At 35.3% G+C, this 22,814-nt stretch overlaps 3 protein-coding genes across 3 annotated transcripts; 2 read left to right on the forward strand and 1 right to left on the reverse strand.

Moving 5' to 3' along the window:
• Nucleotides 1–1,919: 1,919 nt before the first annotated feature.
• LOC142242972 (uncharacterized) lies at nt 1,920–3,006 on the reverse strand. The gene has a single exon (XM_075314435.1). The coding sequence runs from the start codon at nt 2,861–2,863 to the stop codon at nt 1,952–1,954; it is 912 nt and encodes a 303-aa protein (XP_075170550.1). The 5' UTR covers nt 2,864–3,006; the 3' UTR covers nt 1,920–1,951.
• An 11,066-nt stretch (nt 3,007–14,072) lies between these two features.
• LOC142233733 (uncharacterized) lies at nt 14,073–14,858 on the forward strand. The gene has a single exon (XM_075304748.1). The coding sequence runs from the start codon at nt 14,073–14,075 to the stop codon at nt 14,856–14,858; it is 786 nt and encodes a 261-aa protein (XP_075160863.1).
• Nucleotides 14,859–21,193: 6,335 nt separating this feature from the next.
• LOC142233740 (uncharacterized) lies at nt 21,194–21,982 on the forward strand. Its single transcript, XM_075304758.1, has one exon. The coding sequence runs from the start codon at nt 21,194–21,196 to the stop codon at nt 21,980–21,982; it is 789 nt and encodes a 262-aa protein (XP_075160873.1).
• The last annotated feature ends 832 nt before the right edge of the window (nt 21,983–22,814 follow it).

The following is a 22,814-nucleotide window of genomic DNA, read 5'->3' on the forward strand; positions in this document are numbered from 1 at the left end:
AATAAAAAAAATCAAATTATAACGGATACTTCAAAGTAAAAAATGTTTTCTTAATTCCAAAAAAAAAAAAAAAACTTTTAGCCAAAGCTGCTATATCCTCAAAATAAGGATTAGCTTATATTTGAAGCGTTTTTATCTGAAATCTAAAGATTCAATATTTCATTTAATTTATGGACGATTTCTTCAAATCAAAAATATGTTTCTTTACTTTAAGGACGCAAATCTCCAAAATTTGTGTCCTAAATTTAATAAAAAAAAATTTTTGAAGCAAATATTATAAACTTCATATTAATTAAAATTTCATTATTTTAAAGAAATTTGTTCTTAATATTTTGTAAATAACGCATCCCAACATTAAACAGGTTGGCTGATAAGTCCCCGGTCTGACACGTAGATGGCGTCGCTACTATTAAATGTATATTATTTTTATATAGTACCAACGTTCAAATGATTCGTGTCAAAATTTGACGTCTGTAAGTCAATTAGTTTGTGAGATAGAGCGTCTTTTGTGAAGCAACTTTTGTTATTGTAAAAAAAAAATGGGAAAAAATTTCGTGTTTTGATAAAATACTGTTTTCTGAAGGGGAAAAAATACGGTGGAAGTAAAACCTTGGCTTGATAATGAGTTTCCGGTCTCTGCCCCAGGGAAATCAACAATAATTGATTGGTATGCAAAATTCAAGCGTGGTGAAATGAGCACGGAGGACGGTGAACGCAGTGGACGCCCGAAAGAGGTGGTTACAGACGAAAACATCAAAAAAATCCACAAAATGATTTTGAATGACCGTAAAATGAAGTTGATCGAGATAGCAGAGGCCTTAAAGATATCCAAGGAGAGTGTTGGTCATATCATTCATCAATATTTGGATATGCGGAAGCTCTGTGCAAAATGGGTGCCGCGCCAGCTCACATTTGACCAAAAACAACACCGTGTTGATGATTCTGAGCGGTGTTTGCAGCTGTTAACTCGTAATGCACCCCGAGTTTTTTCGTCGATATGTGACAATGGATGAAACATGGCTCCATCACTACACTCACGAAGCGTGGAAAGACTCAAAAGTCCTCTGTTTTTTGTAATGACCTATGTTTTTTGGGGTGCGCATGGAATAATTTTTATCGATTATCTTGAGAAGGGAAAAACCATCAACAGTGACTATTATATGGCGTTATTGGAGCGTTTGAAGGTCGAAATCGCGGCAAAACGACCCCATATGAAGAAGAAAAAAATGATGTTCCACCAAGACAACGCGCCGTGCCACAAGTCATTGAGAACGATGGCAAAAATGCATGAATTGGGCTTCGAATTGCTTCCCCATCCACCGTATTCTCCAGATCTGGTCCCCAGCGACTTTTTCTTGTTCTCAAACCTCGAAAGGATGCTCGCTGGGAAAAAATTTGGCTGCAAATTTTCGCCGAAACTGAGGCCTATTTTGAGGCAAAATTAAAGGAGTACTACCAAAATGGTATCAAAAAATTGGAAGGTCGTTATAATCGTTATATCGCTCTTGAAGGGAACTATGTTGAATAATAAAAACGAATTTTGACAAAAAAAAATGTAATTTTCTTTGTTAGACCGGGGACTTATCAGTTAACCTGTTAGGTTGTGTAATCTTTAGTATCACGCAAATATTTCTTTGTATCTGTTCTCCTTTTTATACAATTTGTGTGTTGGCTTGTTTTCATGAACGGATGGTATCAGAACGTGGACGCCGTTCACCATTATTTCGATGGGTTTTGTAAATTGTAAGGATTACAAAATTGAATTTGAACTTTCAAAACTTCATCATATTTAAACACTCCATGTGGAATAAGCCATTATTTAAAAAAATATCCACTGGAAGAAATAATTTGTTTCTTTGGATAATTATATTTATTTAACTTATGATTTAAAATGCAATAACAATAACAAACTGTTAGATAAACTAACTAAAACAGTCTCTTCGATCACAGCTTAGTAGCGGAAACGACGGAAAATCGATGCTGGAAGATAGCTGGGACTTGTGGCAGCACCGAAAGATCCTTGTGAAGCTGGTGCTAATGGGGCTTGTGAAGCGAAATTCAATGATGTAGCAACACCACCATCAATATTCTCCGATTTACCACCCAATGCATTGTATTCAGCTTGGATAGTCTTTTGAGCGTTTTCGGCATCTTCGGGAGTGCGGTATTTGACAAAATGAACATCGGGCTTATTATTGGCATTACTGTTTTCACTGTTCAGTTTATTGGCTAAGGCAGCAAGATCAGCTTGTTTATTGAGAACATAGATGGCAGTCTCTTGGTTGGCAGCATTCTTGGCTAGAGCAAGGGCAGCATTTTCCAAACCGCTAGTATCGGGACCCTTAATGAAGACCACCCGGAGACCTTGTTTAACGGAATTGGCAAATTCATTAGTGGCCTGGGGATCATGGAAATCCTCATCGTTAGCAGTGTAGGTGATGAATTGTTTTTCAATAGAACCCTGTACAGCAGGCGAATCGAATGAGGCTGCTCCAGCTGGACTTACAGAATCACCAAATGAAGGAGACGATGAACCAAAAGATGAACCAGAGCTTGGGGATGCAAATGAAGGACTTGAACTGGAAGCCCCAAATGATGGGCTGGAACTGGAATCTCCAAAAGAAAGTCCGGATGAACTTGGCTTGGATGATCCGGAATCAGCATGCAAAACATCGAAAAATGGGGCATCGTCCAGGCTAGAACTGGCACCACTAACCGCACCACCCAAATTAATTCCTCCTAGTCCGCTTCCTAGTCCACTTCCCAGACTATTTCCTCCTAGCCCACTTCCACCCTTTCCATAGTTATATCCTGATTGAGCGCAGACGGTTGCCACAAGGCATAGAGCGATAAATGTGCGCATTTTTTTTGATATTGTATAACTGAGACACAAGACTTTAATAATGATATTCTTCGAAAAATGCTATACTTTTATATAATAATTCTAGGCAAAATTATTAGATTTTAAAATTATGATTTTTATTTTCCATAATATCAGTTCTAGTTAATATTTTATATAAAATTCTTTGCCAATATACTAAATTCATATTTGAACATATATTGCATTGCCTTCTTCTCAATATACTTGTTCTCCTATATTTCCGTTGAAGATAAATTCAAATCTTATGCTTGCACATAAAAATCACAAACTTGACACATTTTAAAATGGGGTCGCCAATTTGTAGATGAAATCAAATCCAGTTTAATGTGATGCAGTGGGAGTTCTTTCTTCCGCATCTACGTTTTGGGACTTGTATAATTATTTACTCACAGTGGCATGAGATGACAAGAAATTGTTTAGAAATATGCAATTTGATTGGCTTAAAGATACCCGTTGATCATTATAACTTTTGGAGATAATTTAGGATTTTTTGTACTTCTGGAAAACTAAGAACTTATTTGTTTTTTTTTTTTTTTTTTTTTTTTTTTTTTTTAATTTCGTCGGATGCTGTAATGCCAATCGTGGCTAGATTTCAATCTACCTTATGACTTTAATTGCTGAAAGAATTGGCACTTGTGGGTCTTATACAGAGATAACAAGTAAGCAAATTCTAAAGTCGGGCGGGGTTGAATATTTCATACCCTTCACCACTTTGTTGGCCAAAATTTTTGGTACCATTTCAAACTCATCAAATTTACGAGTATTGGGATATTATATTCCAATATAGGCAGCCACTGTGGTGCAATGGTTAGCATGCCCGTCTTGCTTACAAAAAGTCGTGGGTTCGATTCCTGCTTCGAAAGTGGTGAATTATCCCACCTTAATAATGCCGGTGACATATCTGAGTATTTCAAAGCTTCTCTAAGTGGTTTCACAGCAACGTGATTCGCCATTCGGACTCGGCTATAAAAAGGAGGTCCGTTGTCAGCTTTTTTAATATATCGCGAAAAGAGAATGAAAATTTGATATATGAGACCTGTACCCCAATTTTAATTTTATAGATCCTAGATCGATTGAAAGTTGCTCTCGAAACGACAACATGCTTACTCGAAGGGCAGGTCTACTGAGACCGCATTGCATGAACCAGTCAGCTTTATTGAAAGCTTACCATTTGTCAATGAATACACAATTGTGACTTTTCTAGACATCAAAGGGTCATTCAGCAACGTCCATCCGAGCTCGATATTAAATGGATTGACAACTATGAATGTTGATCAAGGAATACTCAGATGTTATGTGCCGTCCAGAATATAAGTTTATCGGGACGACAGTGTTCGTGTCGTACATATCCCAAATTTTGGCTACACTACAAGTTATGCTCGAAGACATAATCGATATTTTTTTTTACGTTCGACAATTCTAAGCGTTCGTCCACGCTGTAAGATTCTTTACAAACAGAGACATTCCGTCTGGAAAAACATATAGTCTGGACGGCGCATTAGACGAACTTCTAACGAAGAGACGTATTTCAACCACACTAGGACAAGCAAACATACAAAGGTATGTGAACAGAGGCACTCCCGAAGGAGGACCCAGCAAAAAAATTTGAAAGTTCTTCTCAAGGCACAACTTTAAAAGAACTTCCAAAAATGGCCTCCGAAAGATGTTCTTTATTTTAACTGCACAGGAAGTTCATTTGAGTCAATTTTTTATAACCCGCTTTTTTCATATTTTTAATGCGAAATTAATTTTTATACCCTCCATCATAGGATGGGGGTATATTAACTTTGTCATTCCGTTTGTAACACATCGAAATATTGCTCTAAGACCCCATAAAGTATATATATTCTGGGTCGTGGTGAAATTCTGAGTCGATCTAAGCATGTCCGTCCGTCCGTCTGTTGAAATCACGCTAACTTCCGAACGAAACAAGCTATCGACTTGAAACTTGGCACAAGTAGTTGTTATCGATGTAGGTCGGATGGTATTGAAAATTGGCCATATCGGTCCACTTTTACGTATAGCCCCCATATAAAGGGACCCTCAGATTTGGCTTGTGGAGCCTCTAAAAGAAGCATATTTCATCCGATCCGGCTGAAATTTGGTATATAGTGTTGGTATATGGTCTCTAACAACCATGCAAAAATTGGTCCACATCGGTCTATAATTATATATAGCCCCCATATAAACCGATCCCCAGATTTGGCTTGTGGAGCCTCTAACAGAAGCATATTTCATCCGATCCGGCTGAAATTTGGTATATGGTGTTGGTATATAGTCTCTAACAACCATGCAAAAATTGGTTCACATCAGTCCATAATTATATATAGCCACCATATAAATTTGGCTTGCGGAGCCTAAAAGAGAAGCATATTTCATCCGATCCGGCTGAAATTTGGTATATGGTGTTGGTATATGGTCTCTAACAACCATGCAAAAATTGGTCCACATCGGTCCATAATTATATATAGCCCCCATATAAACCGATCGCCAGATTTGGCTTGTGGAGCCTCTAACAGAAGCATATTTCATCCGATCCGGCTGAAATTTGGTACATGATGTTGGTATATGGTCTCTAAGAACCATGGAAAATTATATATAGCCCCCATATAAACCGATCCCCAGATTTGGCTTGCGGAGCCTCAAAGAGAAGATAATTTCATCCGATCCGGCTGAAATTTGGTACATGATGTTGGTATATAGTCTCTAACAACCTTGCAAAAATTGGTCCATATCGGTCTTTAATTATATATAGCCCCCATATAAACCGATCCCCAGATTTGGCTAGTGGAGCCTCTAAGAGAAGCATATTTCATCCGATCCGGCTGAAATTTGGTACATGGTGTTGGTATATGGTCTCTAACAATCATGCAAAAATTGGTCCACATCGGTCCATAATTATATATAGACCCCATCTAAACCGATCTCCAGATTTGGCTTGCAAAGCCTCAAAGAGAAGCAAATTGCATCCGATCCCTCTGAAATTTGGTACATGGTATTGATGTATGGTCTCTAACAACCGTGCAAAAATTGGTCCACATCGGTCCATAATTATATATAGCGCCCATATAAACCGATCCCCAGATTTGGGTTGCGGAGCCTCAAAGAGAAGCAAATTTTATCCGATCCGCCTGAAATTTGGTACATGATATTGGTATATGGCCTCTAATAACCGTGCAAAAATTGGCCCACATCGGTTCATAATTATATATAGCCCCCATCATAAGCGTAGGAAGGCCTCTGGGGAGGGGGCTTAGACCCCCCCCCCCTTGGAATCCTGGGACAATTTAGCAGGACCAACCCATAAACAGGTCCTCAGAAACCAGTCTCGGACAAACCCTTAGAAATCTCTTTCAATTTGGGCTCCTAATCGAACCCGAAATGAAAAAAAAAAAACTTTTGAAATATGTCGAACAAAAGGTTATTCTGATAATTTTATTTCACTAAATGTGAAAATTGCAACTAACTGGAGCACAGGTATCAATTCTGTGATAGGTCCGTCAGTGGCAATTTGCACCAATTTCCCGTAGGGTACTTTTAGTTGCTTTATTATAAATTGATTGTCGAGTTATTTTGATGTCTATTTTTTATGAAATAAAACATTAGTTGAACCTATAAGTTCAGTCTATAAAGTTTTAGCTAGGGGGGCTATAGCCCCCCCTAGAAAAATTGTCTAGCTACGCTAATGGCCCCCATATAAACCCCAGATTTGGCTTGCGAAGTCTCCAAGAGAAGCAAATTTCATCCAATCCGGTTGTAATTTGGAACATGGTCCATATCGGTCCATAATTATATATAGCCCCCGTATAAAACGTTCTCCAGATTTGACCTCCGGAGCCTCTTGGAGGAGCAAAATTCATCCGATCCGGTTCAAAGTAGGAACGTGGTGTTAGTATATGGTCGCTAACAACCATACCAAAATTGGTCCAATCACACAAAAGTTGGTCCATATCGGTTCATAATCATGGTTGCCACTAGAGCCAAAAATAATCTACCAAAATTTTATTTCTATAGAAAATGTTGTCAAAATGTTATTTCTAGAGAAAATTTTGTTAAAATTTTATTCGGTTCATAATAAAATTTTCATCATTGTCAAAATTTTATTTCTATAGAAAATTTTGTCAAAATTTTATTTCTATAGAAAATTTTGTTCAAATTTTATTCGGTTCATAATCATAGTTGCCACTCGAGCCAAAAATAATCGACCAAGATTTTATTTCTATAGAAAATTTTGTCAAAAGTTTATTTCTATAGAAAATTTTGTTAACATTTTATTTCTGTAGAAATTTTTGTCAAAATTTTCTTTTTATATAAAATTTTGTCAAAATGTTTATTTCTATAGAAAATTTTGTGAAAATTTTATTTCCATAGAAAATTTTTTAATATTTTCTATCTGTAGAAAATTTTGTCAAAATTTTATGTCTACTTTGTAAAACTGAATAATATACGTATTGGATCGATCTTTTTTGATTTAATATATACCAAGTATGGACATACAATTTAGAAGATGGTGTTTGGAGGTTTTAAGATACCTTGCCATCGGCAAGCGTTACCGCAACTTAAGTAATTCGATTGTGGATGGCAGTGTTTAGAAGAAGTTTCTACGCCATCCATGATGGATGGTACATAAGCTTCGGCCTGGCCGAACTTACGGCCGTATATACTTGTTTTTGTTTCAAATAGGTTAAAAACATATTAAGAATTAATAAAATGGCACAAGTTATTCAAATTTAGCCGAAAAAAATGTTTAATCCTTTCTAGAAAAATTGCGATTTTTTTAAAATATTTATAATATTTATAATGCATTAAAAAATCATAAAAAATTTTAAAATTTATTTTTTTTTTGTCAAAATATTACCAAAAATTCTTCATTCACATCAAAAACCATGAATTCACCTCACACCTTAAGAAGTGATGCAAATTCAGTGCATCGGCTGTTGAAATGGTGGACATCCGTCCTATGACAAGTCCATGTTAAATTCATCGCTTCTGCGTCAATTTGGCACCACTTCCGGATCCAAAAAGAAAATTTTCATTATGTTTTTGGCGACGCTTTTTTTGCTGGGGAGTTCTATCACTTCTTCTTTGGAATGTTGCTATAAACAACCTTCTGGTTTCCCTCGAAAAATAAAGGATAAAAGTGGTGGCATACGGAGGTGAAGTGGCTCTTACAGTCAGGGGAAAATTCCCATCCACAATCACAGATATTATACAGATAGCTCTCCGGATGACTGAGAAATGGGTGAAAGAGAATGGTCTAGGGATAAATCCTGCAAAGACAGAACTAGTCATGTACTACAAAGATCACAAAACTCCAACGGTTAAGCCCATATCATTAGGGGATATTGAAATTCCCTTTGGCGAGTGTGCAAAATACCTTGGCGTTATTTTGGACAGGGAGCTGAACTTTAATCTTAATATTGAAGAAAGGGCGAGAAAAGCCACAATAGCTTTGTATTCGTGCAAAAAGGCAATAGAAAAAAGTGGAAACTAAAACCGAAAATTATGCATTGGTTATACACTGCAGGGGTTAGACATATAATGTTATATGGTATTGTGGTCTGGTGGCCTGTACTTTAGAAGCCGACTAGTGTAGATAAAGTTCAGCGAATGGCGTGCTTATGTATCTCAGGTGCATTCAGCAAGACAGGAACCGATTCCCTTAATGTCATGCTGCATCTATTACATTTAGAGATATTAGCCAAACAGTCTACAGCAACAACGGCTGTGAGCCATTGCTATGGTCGGAAAAAAAAACGCATGGTCACACCTCGGTCCTTAAAGTAATGCCAGATGTGCCAAACGTAGTGCATTACTCTCTGGCAAAAAACGGCTTTTCGACAAAAAGTTTGAAACTCTAATTCCCAACAGCGCGGCGTGGAGCACACAAATCCCTGGGAATAAACGTTATATAGATTTCTACACCAATGGATTCAAATTGAATGGACAACTGAGTTTCGGAGTATATTCTAAAGACCAGGAACTTAAAATACCGAAACAATAAAAAAGGTAGAAAATTGCCTGAGATTCAATGTTGCAACAAATGGTGGAATTAATATATACTCAGACAGTCAACCTGCTATAAAAGAAGGCTATTATGATGGCGAATGTCCGATGGGAGAATTGCAAGGGTTGCAACGACACTAAGCCAATATGGCCCCATCTAAACTTAAACCGCACACTAGATATGCTAGTGTATTCAAGACGTCAGATATCACTCCTGATATTTGCTACAACGGGTCGCTGCCTGATAGGCGAGTTTGCGGAAACCATAGGCCCGAAGTACTACTGCATGAGCTGTCATCATGCGGAGGCAAAGGAATCAATTCAACACCTCTTGTGTGAGTGTCCTTTGTTTTGTATTAGGCGTAAGCGAATTTTAGCTTTTATTACTGGTGGACCTGGAAAACGTTAATTTAAGCAAATGTTGGTTAAGGTTTGTTCAACAGTAGTAAATGGTGGAGAAGGTTCAGCGGTTAAAACTAAAAGTGCCCATATATAATTGGTACTTTTAGTTACTGTGGTATTGTTTTACTTTTTTACTAGAAACCCAGCAAAAAAGAGCTTCCAAATAAGTAGTTTGGATCCCCAATTTGTGATCCGGAAGTAATGCAAACTTTGATCACCTCCATGAATTTTACATAGGACGGATGTACTCCATTTTTGGATCCTTTGCATTGCTCTAGAAGTTGTGCTTTGGAAGTTTATGTGGATGAAGAAATTAAAAAAAAAATCACTTTTTATTTTTATCAGTATTTTTTGTTACACTTTTATTTTCTTATACACACAAAAAGAAATTTTTCTGATTCAATCACGAAATTAATTGATCCAATTAATTTTTTAATTGAAATGTCTTCAATCACAGAAATGATGATGTCAATTAAAAAATTAATTGATACTATTAACTTTTGTGATTGATTTTTGTTTCAATTAAAAACTTAGTTGAATCAATTAAATTCTTAATTGAAAATATTTTAAAACTTAATTAAAATTTTAATTGGAAAAATTTTCGTGAAATTTTTTTCTGTGTACTCAAATTTTGCAAATTGAAATATTTCTAACTAACTTCTTCCTGAGATGTTATTCATTATTATGAATGTTATTATGGTTCAAATATCACCAGTGGCAAATTTTTATACCCTTCACCACTACTGTGGTACAGGGTATAATAAGTTTGTGCATTTGTATGTAACGCCATGAAGGAGTAATCATAGACCAACCTTTTAGTATACGGATCGGCTTAGAATTAAATTCTGAGTCGGTTTAGCGATGTCCGTCTGTCTGTCTGTCTGTCTGTCTGTCTGTCTGTCTGTCTGTCCGTCTGTCTGTTGATGTATTTTTGTGTGCAAAGTACAGCTCGCAGTTTTAGTCCGATTGTCCTAAAATTTGGTATAGGGTCCTGTTTCGGCTCAAAGACGATCCCTATTGATTTTGGGAAAAATCGGTTCAGATTTAGATATAGCTGTCATATATATTTTTCACCGATCTGGTCATAATTGGCGTGTATATCAACCGATCTTCCTCAAATTCCGTACATACGAATATTTAATGGGTCTCGAAAAACATGAAAAATATCAGCCAAATCGGTTCAGATTTAGATATAGCTCCCATATATAGCTTTCGGCCGATTTACACTCATTTGCCCACAGAGGCCAATTTTTAACTCCGATTTAGTTGAAATTTTGCACAGGGAGTAGAATTAGCATTGTAACAATGCGTTCCAAATTTGGTTGAAATCGGTTCAGATTTGGATATATCTCCCATATATAGCTTTCGCCCGATTTACACTCATATGACCACAAAGGCCAATTTTTAACTCAGATTTAAATGTTTCACATATTTTTTTACTAATATTGTGTTCCACCCTAGTGCATTAGCCGACTTAAATGTTGAGTCTATAGATTAGTAGAAGTCTATCAAATTCTGTCCAGATCGAGTGATATTTAAGTGTATGTATTTGGGACACACGTTTATATATATCACCCAACACATTTGACGGATGTGATATGGTATCGAAAATTTAGATCTACAAAGTGGTGCAGGGTATAATATAGTCGGCCCCGCCCGACTTTAGACTTTCCTTACTTGTTTTTTATTAAATATTTTTCAAACAAATTATTTTTTATATTATACATCGTTTTTTTATTTTGTTTTTTTTTTTTCGACACATATATTTTTGTATAAATATATTTTTCCATTAAAAATCACCAAAAAAAATAAAACTTATCGTAATTTGCAAAACCTTCTCGACAGAACTTCCACGGAAGTGAAAAAGTCAAACGACACAGTTTCAAATCCCAGCGGGGATGATTTTTTTATTTTTATTTTTTTTTGATTTTCCATTCTTTTTGCCAAATTTAATTGTCCAAAACTTAAATTTTCACTTTAAAACGGCCTAATTCCGTACTTTCTCAGACTTGTCCAAAAGGACTGCATGGGAAAAAATCGATAGGGGATCTCGGGATGCACTTTAAAAGAAATGCACCACTTCCAAATCCAAAACAGAAACTCTTTATTTCTGTCTTTAAAAATAGAATTTATAATTAGAAAATGTGGATGTTTTTAAAACATCTTTAGATAGTTGTGTTTTTTTTTTATACCCTCCACCATAGGATGGGGGGTATATTAACTTATTAACTTTGTCATTCCGTTTGTAACACATCGAAATATTGCTCTAAGACCCCATAAAGTATATATATATATATATATATATATATATATATATATATATATATATATATATATATATATATATATATATATATATATATATATATATATATATATATATATATATATATATATATATATATATATATATATATATATATATATATATATATATATATATATATATATATATATATATATATATATATATATATATATATATATATATATATATATATATATATATATATATATATATATATATATATATATATATATATATATATATATATATATATATATATATATATATATATATATATATATATATATATATATATATATATTCTGGGTCGTGGTGAAATTCAGAGTCGATCTGAGCATGTCCGTCCGTCCGTCCGTCTGTTGAAATCACGCTAACTTCCGAACGAAACAAGGTATCGACTTGAAACTTGGCACAAGTAGCTCTATGGCCTCTAACATCCATGCAAAAATTGGTCCACATCGGTCCATAATTATATAGCCCCCATATAAACCGATCCCCCGATTTAGCTTGCGAGGCCTCTAAGAGAAGCAAATTTCATCCGATCCGGCTGAAATTTGGTACATGGTGTTAGTATATGGCCTCTAACAACCATGCAAACATTGGTCCACATCGGTCCATAATTATATATAGCCCCCATATAAACCGATCCCCCGATTTGGCTTGCGAGGCCTCTAAGAGAAGCAAATTTCATTCGATCCGGCGGAAATTTGGTACATAATGTTAGTATATGGCCTCTAACAACCATGAAAAAATTGGTCCACATCGGTCCATAATTATATATAGACCCCATATAAACCGATCACCAGATTTGAACTCCGGAGCCTCTTGGAAGACCAAAATTCATCTGATTCAGTTGAAATTTGGTACGTTGTGTTAATATATGGCCTCAAACTCCCATGCAAAAATTGGTCGAAATCGGTCCATAATTATATATAGGCCCCATATAAACTGATCCCCAGATTTGACCTCCAGAGCCCCTTGGAAGAGCAAAATTCTTCCCATTCGGTTGAAATTTGGTAAATGATGTTAGTATATGGTATCCAACAACCATGCAGGAATTGGTTCCTATCAGCCCATAATTATATATAGCTCCCATATAAACCGATCCCCAGATTTGACCTCCGGTGCCTTTTGGAGAAACAAAATTCATCCGATCTGCTTGAAATTTGGTACGTGGTGATCGTATATGATATTTAACAACCATGCCAAAAGTGGTCCATATCAGTCCATAATCACATATAGCCCCATATAAACCGATCCCGAGATTTGGTTTTGGAGCCTCTTGGAGGAGCGAATTTCATCCGAGTGAGTTGAAATTTGGTACATTGTGCTAGTATATGGTCGTTAATAACCATGCCTAACGAGGTCCATATCGGTCTATAGTTATATATATCCCTCAGATAAATCGATTTCCAATCACACAAAAATTGGTCCATATCAAGTTCATAATTGTATATAGCCCCCATATAAGTGACCCCCATATTTCACTTCTGGCTCTCTACGTACCAAAAAGTCCATATCGGTTCGTAATTATTTGTAGACTTAACTACACATAACTTTTTTGTCTAATATATACCACGTATGGACTAACTCACAATTTAGAAAACGATGTTAAGAAGTTTTAAGATACCACAACCCAAGTATTTCGATTGTGGATGACAGTCTTTCGTAGAAGTTTCTACGCAATTCATGGTGGGGGGTACATAAGATTCGGCCTGGCCGAACTTACGGCCGTATATACAGTATGTCAAGAAAGTCTTTTGACATTGCCAAATATTTCAAATTCCAGAAATAATTTAAGTAAAAATCTAAATGTTAATTCGTTTTGAGAAAAATAAAATATGTATAATTTGCAAAATACATAATAAAATATTTTTTAAAATTAAATTATATTTAATTTTGGAACAAAACATAAGTTTTATCCTATTGTCAAAACACTTTCTTGACATACTGTACTTGTTTCAATTTAACTCTGAATCTTTTAAAAATGAACTAAATCTCATGCGATTACGATAAATCTCATGCGATAACTCTGAAAATTTTAAAAATGAACTAAATCTCATGCGATTATGATATGTTAAAAATACTACTAAATCACTCAAATGTTTTTAAAGAAAAAATACGCAAAAATGATTGAATAATGAAAGTGCAATGTTATTGACCCCTAGCTTGTATGAGTCAACATTCATTCATGTTCACAATTTATGCTACCATAATCTGGATTTTTGGTCAAAACGGAAGCAAAACAAAAAAACAACAAATCTCTAGGCTAGTCTAAAAACATAGTGGAAAATATGCCTTAATATGCAATTTATTTCACAGTTATGCAAAATTATTAATTTATACAACTATGTTAGGGGAAAAATTCATAATTTTTGCTTAAACTTCTTTTCATTGTATAAAAGTGATGCAGAGTTTGAAATAGAATCATTCTAGTTTTTTAACTATATCGAATAATCAGCAAAGACTGAAAATATGCGTGCCTTCGTTGTATTGTGCTTGGTAGCTGTGGCTAGTGCCCAATCTGGATATAATTATCAACAAGGAGTAGGTGGAGGACCAGGTGGAAGTTCTTCATTTGGTAGCCCATCATTTGGGGCTTCTAGTTCCAGTCCTAGTTTTGGTGGTTCCAGTTCAGGTCCATCATTTGGTGGTTCCAGCTCAAGTCCTTCCTTTGGATCTTCTGGCCCTTCATTTGGTGGATCTGCAAGTCCTGTTGGTGCCTCATCCTTCGATGCCCCCGTCGCCCATGGTGAAGTAGAGAAACAATTCATCACCTACACTGCTGATGAACAGGATTTCCATGATCCCCAAGCCACCAATCAATTTGCTAATGCTGTGAAACAAGGCCTTCGTGTTGTCTTCATTAAGGGTCCCGACAATAGCGGTTTGGAAAATGCTGCCCTTGCTTTGGCCAAGAATGCTGCCAGCCAACAGACTGCCATCTATGTCCTCAACAAACAAACCGATCTTGCTGCCTTGGCCAACAAATTGAACACCGAAACCAACAATGCCAACAACAAACCCGAGGTCCACTTTGTCAAATATCGCACCCCAGAAGATGCTGCCAATGCCCAGAAAGCCATTCAAGCTGAATACGATGCTTTGGGTGGTAAATCCCAGAACATTGATGGTGGTGTTGCCTCATCATTGAACTTTGCTTCTCAGGCTCCATTAGCTCCAGCTTCCCAGGGATCTTTCGGTGCTGCCAGCAGTCCCAGCTATCTTCCAGCTTCGATTTTCCGTCGTTATCGTTTCTAAGCGTCAAAACGTTGCTTAGACTGTTGTTGATTTTTGTTATTATTTATTTTTTAACGACTAAGTAAACCAAAGTTTTCGCAAAAAAATTAATATGTTTTCTTCTGGGGGGAGAAACATCGTGTTATAGACAAGACCGTTTCACAGTATTGGGGAAACCACTTGGAGGAATTTTGAAACAGAAATGTCATAGGTTTCACTGAAATCTATTTTTGGTCGAAACAGGAATAGAAACCACGACCCTTTCTATGCAAGACGCTAGGCAGATTGTTCTAGGAGTAAATCCTGCAAGCAAAACTACTCTGGAAAAGGATTATCCAACCTTAATTTTTGGATTCGTAATTTAGAAAATATTTAGGTCGTATTTCTTTAAATTGTAACTAAAATAAAGTTTTTAATCTTTGTTTAAATTTTTTTTTTATTAAATTTAGGACACAAATTTTGGAAACTTGCGTCCCTCCGTTAAAGTCGCATATCTTTGTACTACGGCAAATTTTCCTTAAAGTAAAGAAACACATTTTTGATTTAAAGAAATTGACCTTGAAATAACTGAAATATTGAATATTCAGATTTAAGATAAAAGGGCTTCAAATATTTTTTTTTTTAATTAAGAAAATATTTTTATACTGGTATTTGTTTGTACCTAATTAGCTTTATTAATATGCCGCGAAAAGAGAATGAAAAAAAAATCTATAAATGAAGTCTGTATGCTAAGTTGAAGTTTATTCATCCTATATGTAAAAACAAATAGGTCGCTAAAAATATCTCTAGTTTAACGAAGCTGTATCTTTGGATCGGAATTAATAGCAGAATCTTAAATGGGAAGTCAAAATCTTTGGATTCAAGTAAACTTTTTTTGAGTACATTTGTGTCCTGCACAAGATTTAAGATTTCTTTGGATAAGTCCATCTCCTTAAATGAAATGAGTGTGGCAAACACTCAACCTTAATTTTAGGATTCGTAATTTAGAAAATATTTAGGGCATATTGCTTTAAATTGTAACTAAAATAAAGTTTTTAATCTTAGTTTCAATTTTTTTTAATTAAAATTAAGACACAAATTTTGGAAACCTGCGTCCCTCTGTTAAAGTCGAATATCTTTGTACTACGGCAAATTTTCCTTAAAGTAAAGAAACACATTTTTGATTTAAAGAAATTTACCTTGAAATAACTGAAATATTGAATCTTTAGATTTAAGATAAAAACGCTTCAAATAAAGTTTCTTTTTTGATATAGTCCCCATATAAACCGACGTCCCGATTTGGGGTCTTGGGCTTATAAAAAACCATCGCTTTTATCCAATTCACCTGAAATTGGAAATCTAGAGGTGTTTTCGGACCATAAAGGGTTGTGTCAAAAATGGTGAGTATCGGTTCATGTTTTGGTATATCCCCCATATAGACCGACCTCCAGATTTTACTTCTTGGGCTTATAGAAACCGTAGTTTTTATCCAATTGGCATAACATTTTAAATCAAGAACTAGTTTAGGACCATTAAAAGGTGTGCCTAAAATGGTGAGTATCGGTCAATGTTTTAGTAAAGCCCCCATATAGACAGATCTCACGATTTGACTCCTAGAAACCGTACATTTTATCCGATTTGCCTGAAATTGTAAATATGTTATACTGGAATTTTAGACTCACAAAAACGTGTATCGGATTTAGTTTTTATCGGTCCATTTGATAAGGCATACATATAGACCGATTTCACTTCTTGAGGGTATAGAAAGCTTACTGATCATGAAAATTGCTTGAAACTGAATGTATAATTTCCACATTTTACTTCTCGTAATCATTTAAATAATGGGGGTGAAAATCTACAGATTCTAGATTTCAAATCAATTCGTTATTTCATCATGTTCTTGCACACTTAGAAGAGACGTTAATGATTCCTCTAAAACTCAAACAAAAATTTTCTTATAAATTCAGAATCTGATGTAGTCTTCATTGGTAAAATCTTTAAATTTATCTTCGAGAAGTGTACTAGTTGAACTGCTCTGTTTGGGGAGAATATCTGTCATCAAATCCCCCTGACATTTCAAAAGAAACTCTAATATTTCATTCATGGCGTTGGGTATTTAAAATTCGGCCCGGCCGAATTTACTGCTTGTTGTGAGTGTATTTGTGATTTAAGATTTCTTTGGATGAGTTAATCTCCTTAAACAAGTAAGGAAAGTCTAAAGTCGGGCGGGGCCGACTATATTATACCCTTCACCACTTTGTAAGTCCACAATTTCGATACCATATCTGTCCATGTGTTGGATGCTATATGAATCCATACACCTATATTATGTATATCTGAGCAGATCTGTACAGAGTTCTGCAATACTTATAGATTTTACATTTAAGTCGGCTAATGCGCTGAGGTGGAATACAATGTTAGTAAAAAACCAGTAAGGAAAGTCTAAAGTCGGGCGGGGCCGACTATATTATACCCTGCACCACTTTGTAGATCTAAATTTCGATACCATATCACATCCGTAAAATGCGTTGGGGGCTATATATAAAGGTTTGTCCCAAATACATACATTTAAATATCACTCGATCTGGAAGAATTTGATAGACTTCTACAAAATCTATAGACTCAAAATTTAAGTCGGCTAATGCACTAGGGTGGAACACAATGTTAGTAAAAAAAATATGGGAAACGTTTAAATCTGAAGCAAATTTAAGAAAACTTCGAAAAAGTTTATTTATGATTTATCGCTCGATATATATGTATTAGAAGTTTAGGAAAATTAGAGTCATTTTTACAACTTTTCGACTAAGCAGTGGCGATTTTACAAGGAAAATGTTGGTATTTTGACCATTTTTGTCGAAATCAGAAAAACATATATATGGGAGCTATATCTAAATCTGAACCGATTTCAACCAAATTTGGCACGCATAGCTACAATGCTAATTCTACTCCCTGTGCAAAATTTCAACTAAATCGGAGTTAAAAATTGGCCTCTGTGGTCATATGAGTATAAATCGGGCGAAAGCTTTATATGGGAGATATATCCAAATCTGAACCGATTTCAAGCAAATTTGGCACGCATAGTTACAACGCTAATTCTACTCCCTATGCAAAATTTCAACTAAATCTTAGCAAAAAATTGGCCTCTGTGGGCAAATGAGTGTAAATCGGGCGAAAGCTATATATGGGAGCTATATCTAAATCTGAACCGATTTTGCTGATATTTTGCAAGCTTTTCGAGACTCATAAAATATTTGGATGTACGGAATTTGAGGAAGATCGGTTGATATACACGCCAATTATGACCAGATCGGTGAAAAATATATATGGCAGCTATATCTAAATCTTAACCATTTTTTCCAAAATCAATAGGGATCGTCTTTGAGCCGAAACAGGACCCTATACCAAATTTTAGGACAAATCGGACAAAAATACATCAACAGACAGACAGACAGACAGACAGACGGACAGACAGACGGACATCGCTAAATCGACTCAGAATTTAATTCTAAGCCGATCCGTATACTAAAAGGTTGGTCTATGATTACTCCTTCTTGGCGTTACATACAAATGCACAAATTTATTATACCCTGTACCACAGTAGTGGTGAAGGGTATAATGAGTATGGCAAACACTTCTGTGTTATATTGGATATTAGAGGTGTGAACGTGAGTAACATTTTACTCACGCACACTCATGACGGAAAGTTTTACTCACGAGTACTCACGCACATAAAAAATCTGTACTCACGCACATAAAACTTATAACGACTTACGTACATTCACGATAACGAAAAATGGCCCCATTCAAGAAAATGTTAGTAACTCGTCATTGTGGTAGGTTAGGTATTCAGTCTATTGTGATACCACAGTGACGAACTTCTCCTTTATCACTGGATTCTATGTTTGATTCAGTGACAAGGGACCTCATTACGACCGATTACGAACGGCGTTCCACATTGCATTGAAACCACTCAGAGAAGCTTTGAAACAAATGTCACCAGCATTACTGAGGTGGGATAATCCACCGCTGAAAAACTTTTTGGTGTTCGGTCGAGGCAGGAATCGAACCCACGACCTTGTGTATGCAAGGCGGGAAAGTATATACTTTTTGTGATAAACGTTTATTCTTTTCCTGCACTAAAAAAAAATATTGTCGTGAGGTCAAAGATTTCATGTCTTTAAAATACGAATGCAAATTTTGCTTAGCATATAAGACGCATCTCTCTAATATAAAGTTTTTTTCCTTGTCCAAAAATCGATAAACGTTTCAATGAAGTGGTGTTGTCCTTATAATTAAGTGATTTCACTTAAAAATGGGTATCATAACATGAAAGAAAAAAAATGTTTGGGCTAAGGTCAACTTGACTTTAATAATTCAGAAAAATTCTTGAAATTGCCTTTAAATTTGTTGTCTGTTTGCATCTTGACTACAAAGCAAAAAATCTTTCAAATATAGGACATGTTTTCCAACACTTTATTTTAAAGACGTTTTTTACTTGAAACATAGAAACATAGCATTTCTACTGAAACTCGAGTCTTAATTGGGAAAATAAAGTTGTCGTTAACTCGTTTTTAAAGGAATTTGATAGCATATGAAGAAAAAAAATCTGAAAAAGTGAATCCTAGAAGCAAGTACATAAAACTCAAATTTAAAAGAGAATTGTGTCTTAAAAGTATCCTTACTTGTATTCTACGCTTCTTTGGCTCGGAATAAATACCAACATTTTTAAAGTAAAGACAAAATCTTTGAAACCGGGCATGCTTTTTTTCAGGGTGTATATAAAAACAATTTCATAAAGACTAATTCAAAAAACAAACTTTTTCTCACATTTCTCCCACTTCCAAGAGGTTTTTTGTTTTAGTTCTTAGTACCTTTTTCTGTAATACAATATAGAAGAAATTATTCGATTTTATAAATTTTTTAAATTCTAACTTTCGCCTGGACGAAGAATCGAACCGCGTACCATACAATTTGTAAGCCAACGCACTATCCACTAGGCTACGTAGCTGTTATTGTCATCAACAGTGAAACAGTTATATTTCTATAGCATCGTTTTCGGCGCCCACGAGCCGTTCAAACAAACTTTATTTAACAGAAACATACTTTTAGTTGGGCAACGTAGGGCAATAGTTAGTACGTCCGCCTTACATACCAAGGGTTGTGGGTTCGATCCAAAATTTTAATTGAGTTTTAAAAATTTTTCAATTAAAAATTTAATTGGTTCAACAAATTTTTTAATTGAAACAAAAATCAATCACAAAAATAATAGTATCAATTAATTTTTTATTTGGATCAATTAACTTTTTAATTGACCTTCAATTAATTTTTTAATTGATACTATCATTTCTGTGATTGAAGACATTTCAATTAAAAATTAATAGGATCAACTAATTTCGTGATTGAATCAGAAAAACATTTTTTTGTGTGTATATATGGAATATGACAGCTTCGTCCATAATAGGTTTAAAAGTTGGTTAGTTAACGGAACACTAATGTAGCTTTATGAATCTGGGGGTTAATGTCAGAAAAGAATAGTGCTTGATATAAACGAAAGGAATGTTTTTCTTTTATTAAAAAAAAATATTAAAAAAATAAAAGTTTTGTAACCAACGAAATTTTTTGGTGATTAAAGTTTAAAATTTTTGAAGAAATTAAAAAAAATCTAACAAAAAAAAAACGTTTTCGATACACGTGTTCCAAACGTTTTTTTTTCTTTACGTGTACACAATTATAGGCTGGTGATTTTTTTTTGGTTACCACGGAAATGTTTAATTTTTTCATGTCTTCATGTATAACAATCACATCAGCCAATACCATGGCACACAAAAACAAAAACTGTTAATATTTTTATTGGTTTATAACAAATATTTTGTGGGATTAAGAGATTAAATACCAGTAACATCAAAAGATTTTAGTGTTAATTATTCAAATGCATTTTATTGCATATAATAAAAAAATCAAATATCTGTGTTTTTTTGTCTTTTAAATTTCATGTTTAATGTTATTAACCTTAAATTCACACCCACTATAGGATGGATTATGGTTAAGAGTAAGTTTTGATTTAGAATCGATTGCAATGTCACTGACCCAGTCTCAAATGAGTCAATAGTGCAAATATCAGGAATTTTTGCCAAAACGGAAGCATAAAAACAAGTCTACCTATGAATTTTGAACAAAAGGAAAATATGTCAGACTAAAGATTTTGCTTCAGATTTAGTTTAATTATTAATTTATACAGAAACAGCGATTGGCGGTGAAAATTCATATTTTTTTTATTATGAAATTCTATGATTGTATAAAAGTCATGCAAAATTGATCATTAGTATCATTTAAGTTTTTGTAGCATAACGAACAAAGTTCAGAGTATCTAGAAAAAAATGCGTGCCTTCATTGTATTGTGCTTGGTAGCAGTGGCTAGTGCCCAATCTGGATATAATTATCAACAAGGTGGTGGAAGTCTGGGTGGAAGTTCTTCATTTGGTAGCCCTTCATATGGGGCTTCTAGTTCCAGTCCTAGTTTTGGTGGTTCCAGTTCAGGTCCATCTTTCGGTGGTGTAAGCTCTAGTCCTTCATTTGGTGGTTCTAGTTCTGGACCTTCATTCGGTGGATCTGCAAGTCCTGCTGGTGCCTCATCCTTCGATGCCCCCGTTGCCCACGGTGAACTAGAGAAACAATTCATCACCTATACTGCTGATGAACAGGATTTCCATGATCCCCAAGCTACCAATCAATTCGCCAATGCTGTTAAACAAGGTCTTCGTGTTGTTTTCATTAAGGGTCCCGACAATAGCGGTTTGGAAAATGCTGCTCTTGCTTTGGCCAAGAATGCTGCCAGCCAACAGACTGCCATCTATGTCCTCAACAAACAAACCGATCTCGCCGCCTTGGCCAATAAATTGAACACTGAAGCCAGTAATGCCAATAACAAACCCGATGTTCATTTCGTCAAATATCGCACCCCAGAAGATGCTGCCAATGCCCAGAGAGCCATTCAAGCTGAATACGATGCTTTGGGTGGTAAATCCCAGAACATTGATGGTGGTGTTGCCTCATCATTGAACTTTGCTTCTCAGGCCCCATTTGCTCCAGCTTCCCAGGGATCTTTCGGTGCTGCCAGCAGTCCCAGCTATCTTCCAGCGTCGATTTTCCGTCGTAATCGTTTCTAACCGTTTGAATTTCGCTTAGATTGTTGTTGATTGTTGTTATTATTTTTTTAAATATACGACTTAGTTATCGAAAGTTTTCTAAAAAAAAAAAAGATTGTGTTTTACCTCTAGAAGACTTAAAGCTTTGGATACCCTATGTAAGTGGTGACTCTTGAGGAGCAATAGAAACAAAACAAGTATATACAGCAGTAAGTTCGGCCGGGCCGAATCTTAAATACCCACCACCATGAACCAAATATTAGGGATTCCTTTGAAATTTCAGGAGGACTTGAGGACACTTCCCGAAGATAAATTTAAAGATTTCACCTATGAGGACTATATCAGATTCTGGATTTATAAGAAAATACCTCTAAATTTCCAATTTCAGGTAAATTGGATATAAACTTCGGATTCTAGAAGCCCAAGAAGTAAAATCGGGATATCGGTCTATATGGGGGCTATACCAAACCATGGACCGATACGGACCATTTTCGGCACACCTTTTGATGGACCTCAAGTACCTCTAGATTTTCAATTTCAGGCAAATTGAATAAAAACTACGGTTTCTATAAGCCCAAGACCCCAAATCGGGAGGTCGGTTTATATGGGGACCATACCAAAACATGGACCGATGCTCACCATTTTTGGCACACCTCTTTATGGTCATAAAATACCTCTTCATTTCAAATTTCACGCAAATTGGATAAAAACTACGATTTCTATAAGCCCCAAATCGGGAGGTCGGTTTATATGCGACTATACCAAAACCTGGACCGATATAGCCCATCTTCGAACTTGATCTGCCTGCAGACAAAGGACGAGTTTGTGCAAAATTTCAGCACGATTGCTTCAT

This window comes from Haematobia irritans, chromosome 1 (genome assembly GCF_050003625.1).
Source record: "Haematobia irritans isolate KBUSLIRL chromosome 1, ASM5000362v1, whole genome shotgun sequence".
In the NCBI taxonomy this organism is placed as follows: Eukaryota; Metazoa; Arthropoda; class Insecta; order Diptera; family Muscidae; genus Haematobia; species Haematobia irritans.

What these genes read in the sequence shown, in the direction of transcription:
- LOC142242972 (XM_075314435.1), bottom strand. Translation starts at nt 2,863, where the DNA reads ATGCGCACATTTATCGCTCTATGCCTTGTGGCAACCGTCTGCGCTCAA.
- LOC142233733 (XM_075304748.1), top strand. Translation starts at nt 14,073, where the DNA reads ATGCGTGCCTTCGTTGTATTGTGCTTGGTAGCTGTGGCTAGTGCCCAA.
- LOC142233740 (XM_075304758.1), top strand. Translation starts at nt 21,194, where the DNA reads ATGCGTGCCTTCATTGTATTGTGCTTGGTAGCAGTGGCTAGTGCCCAA.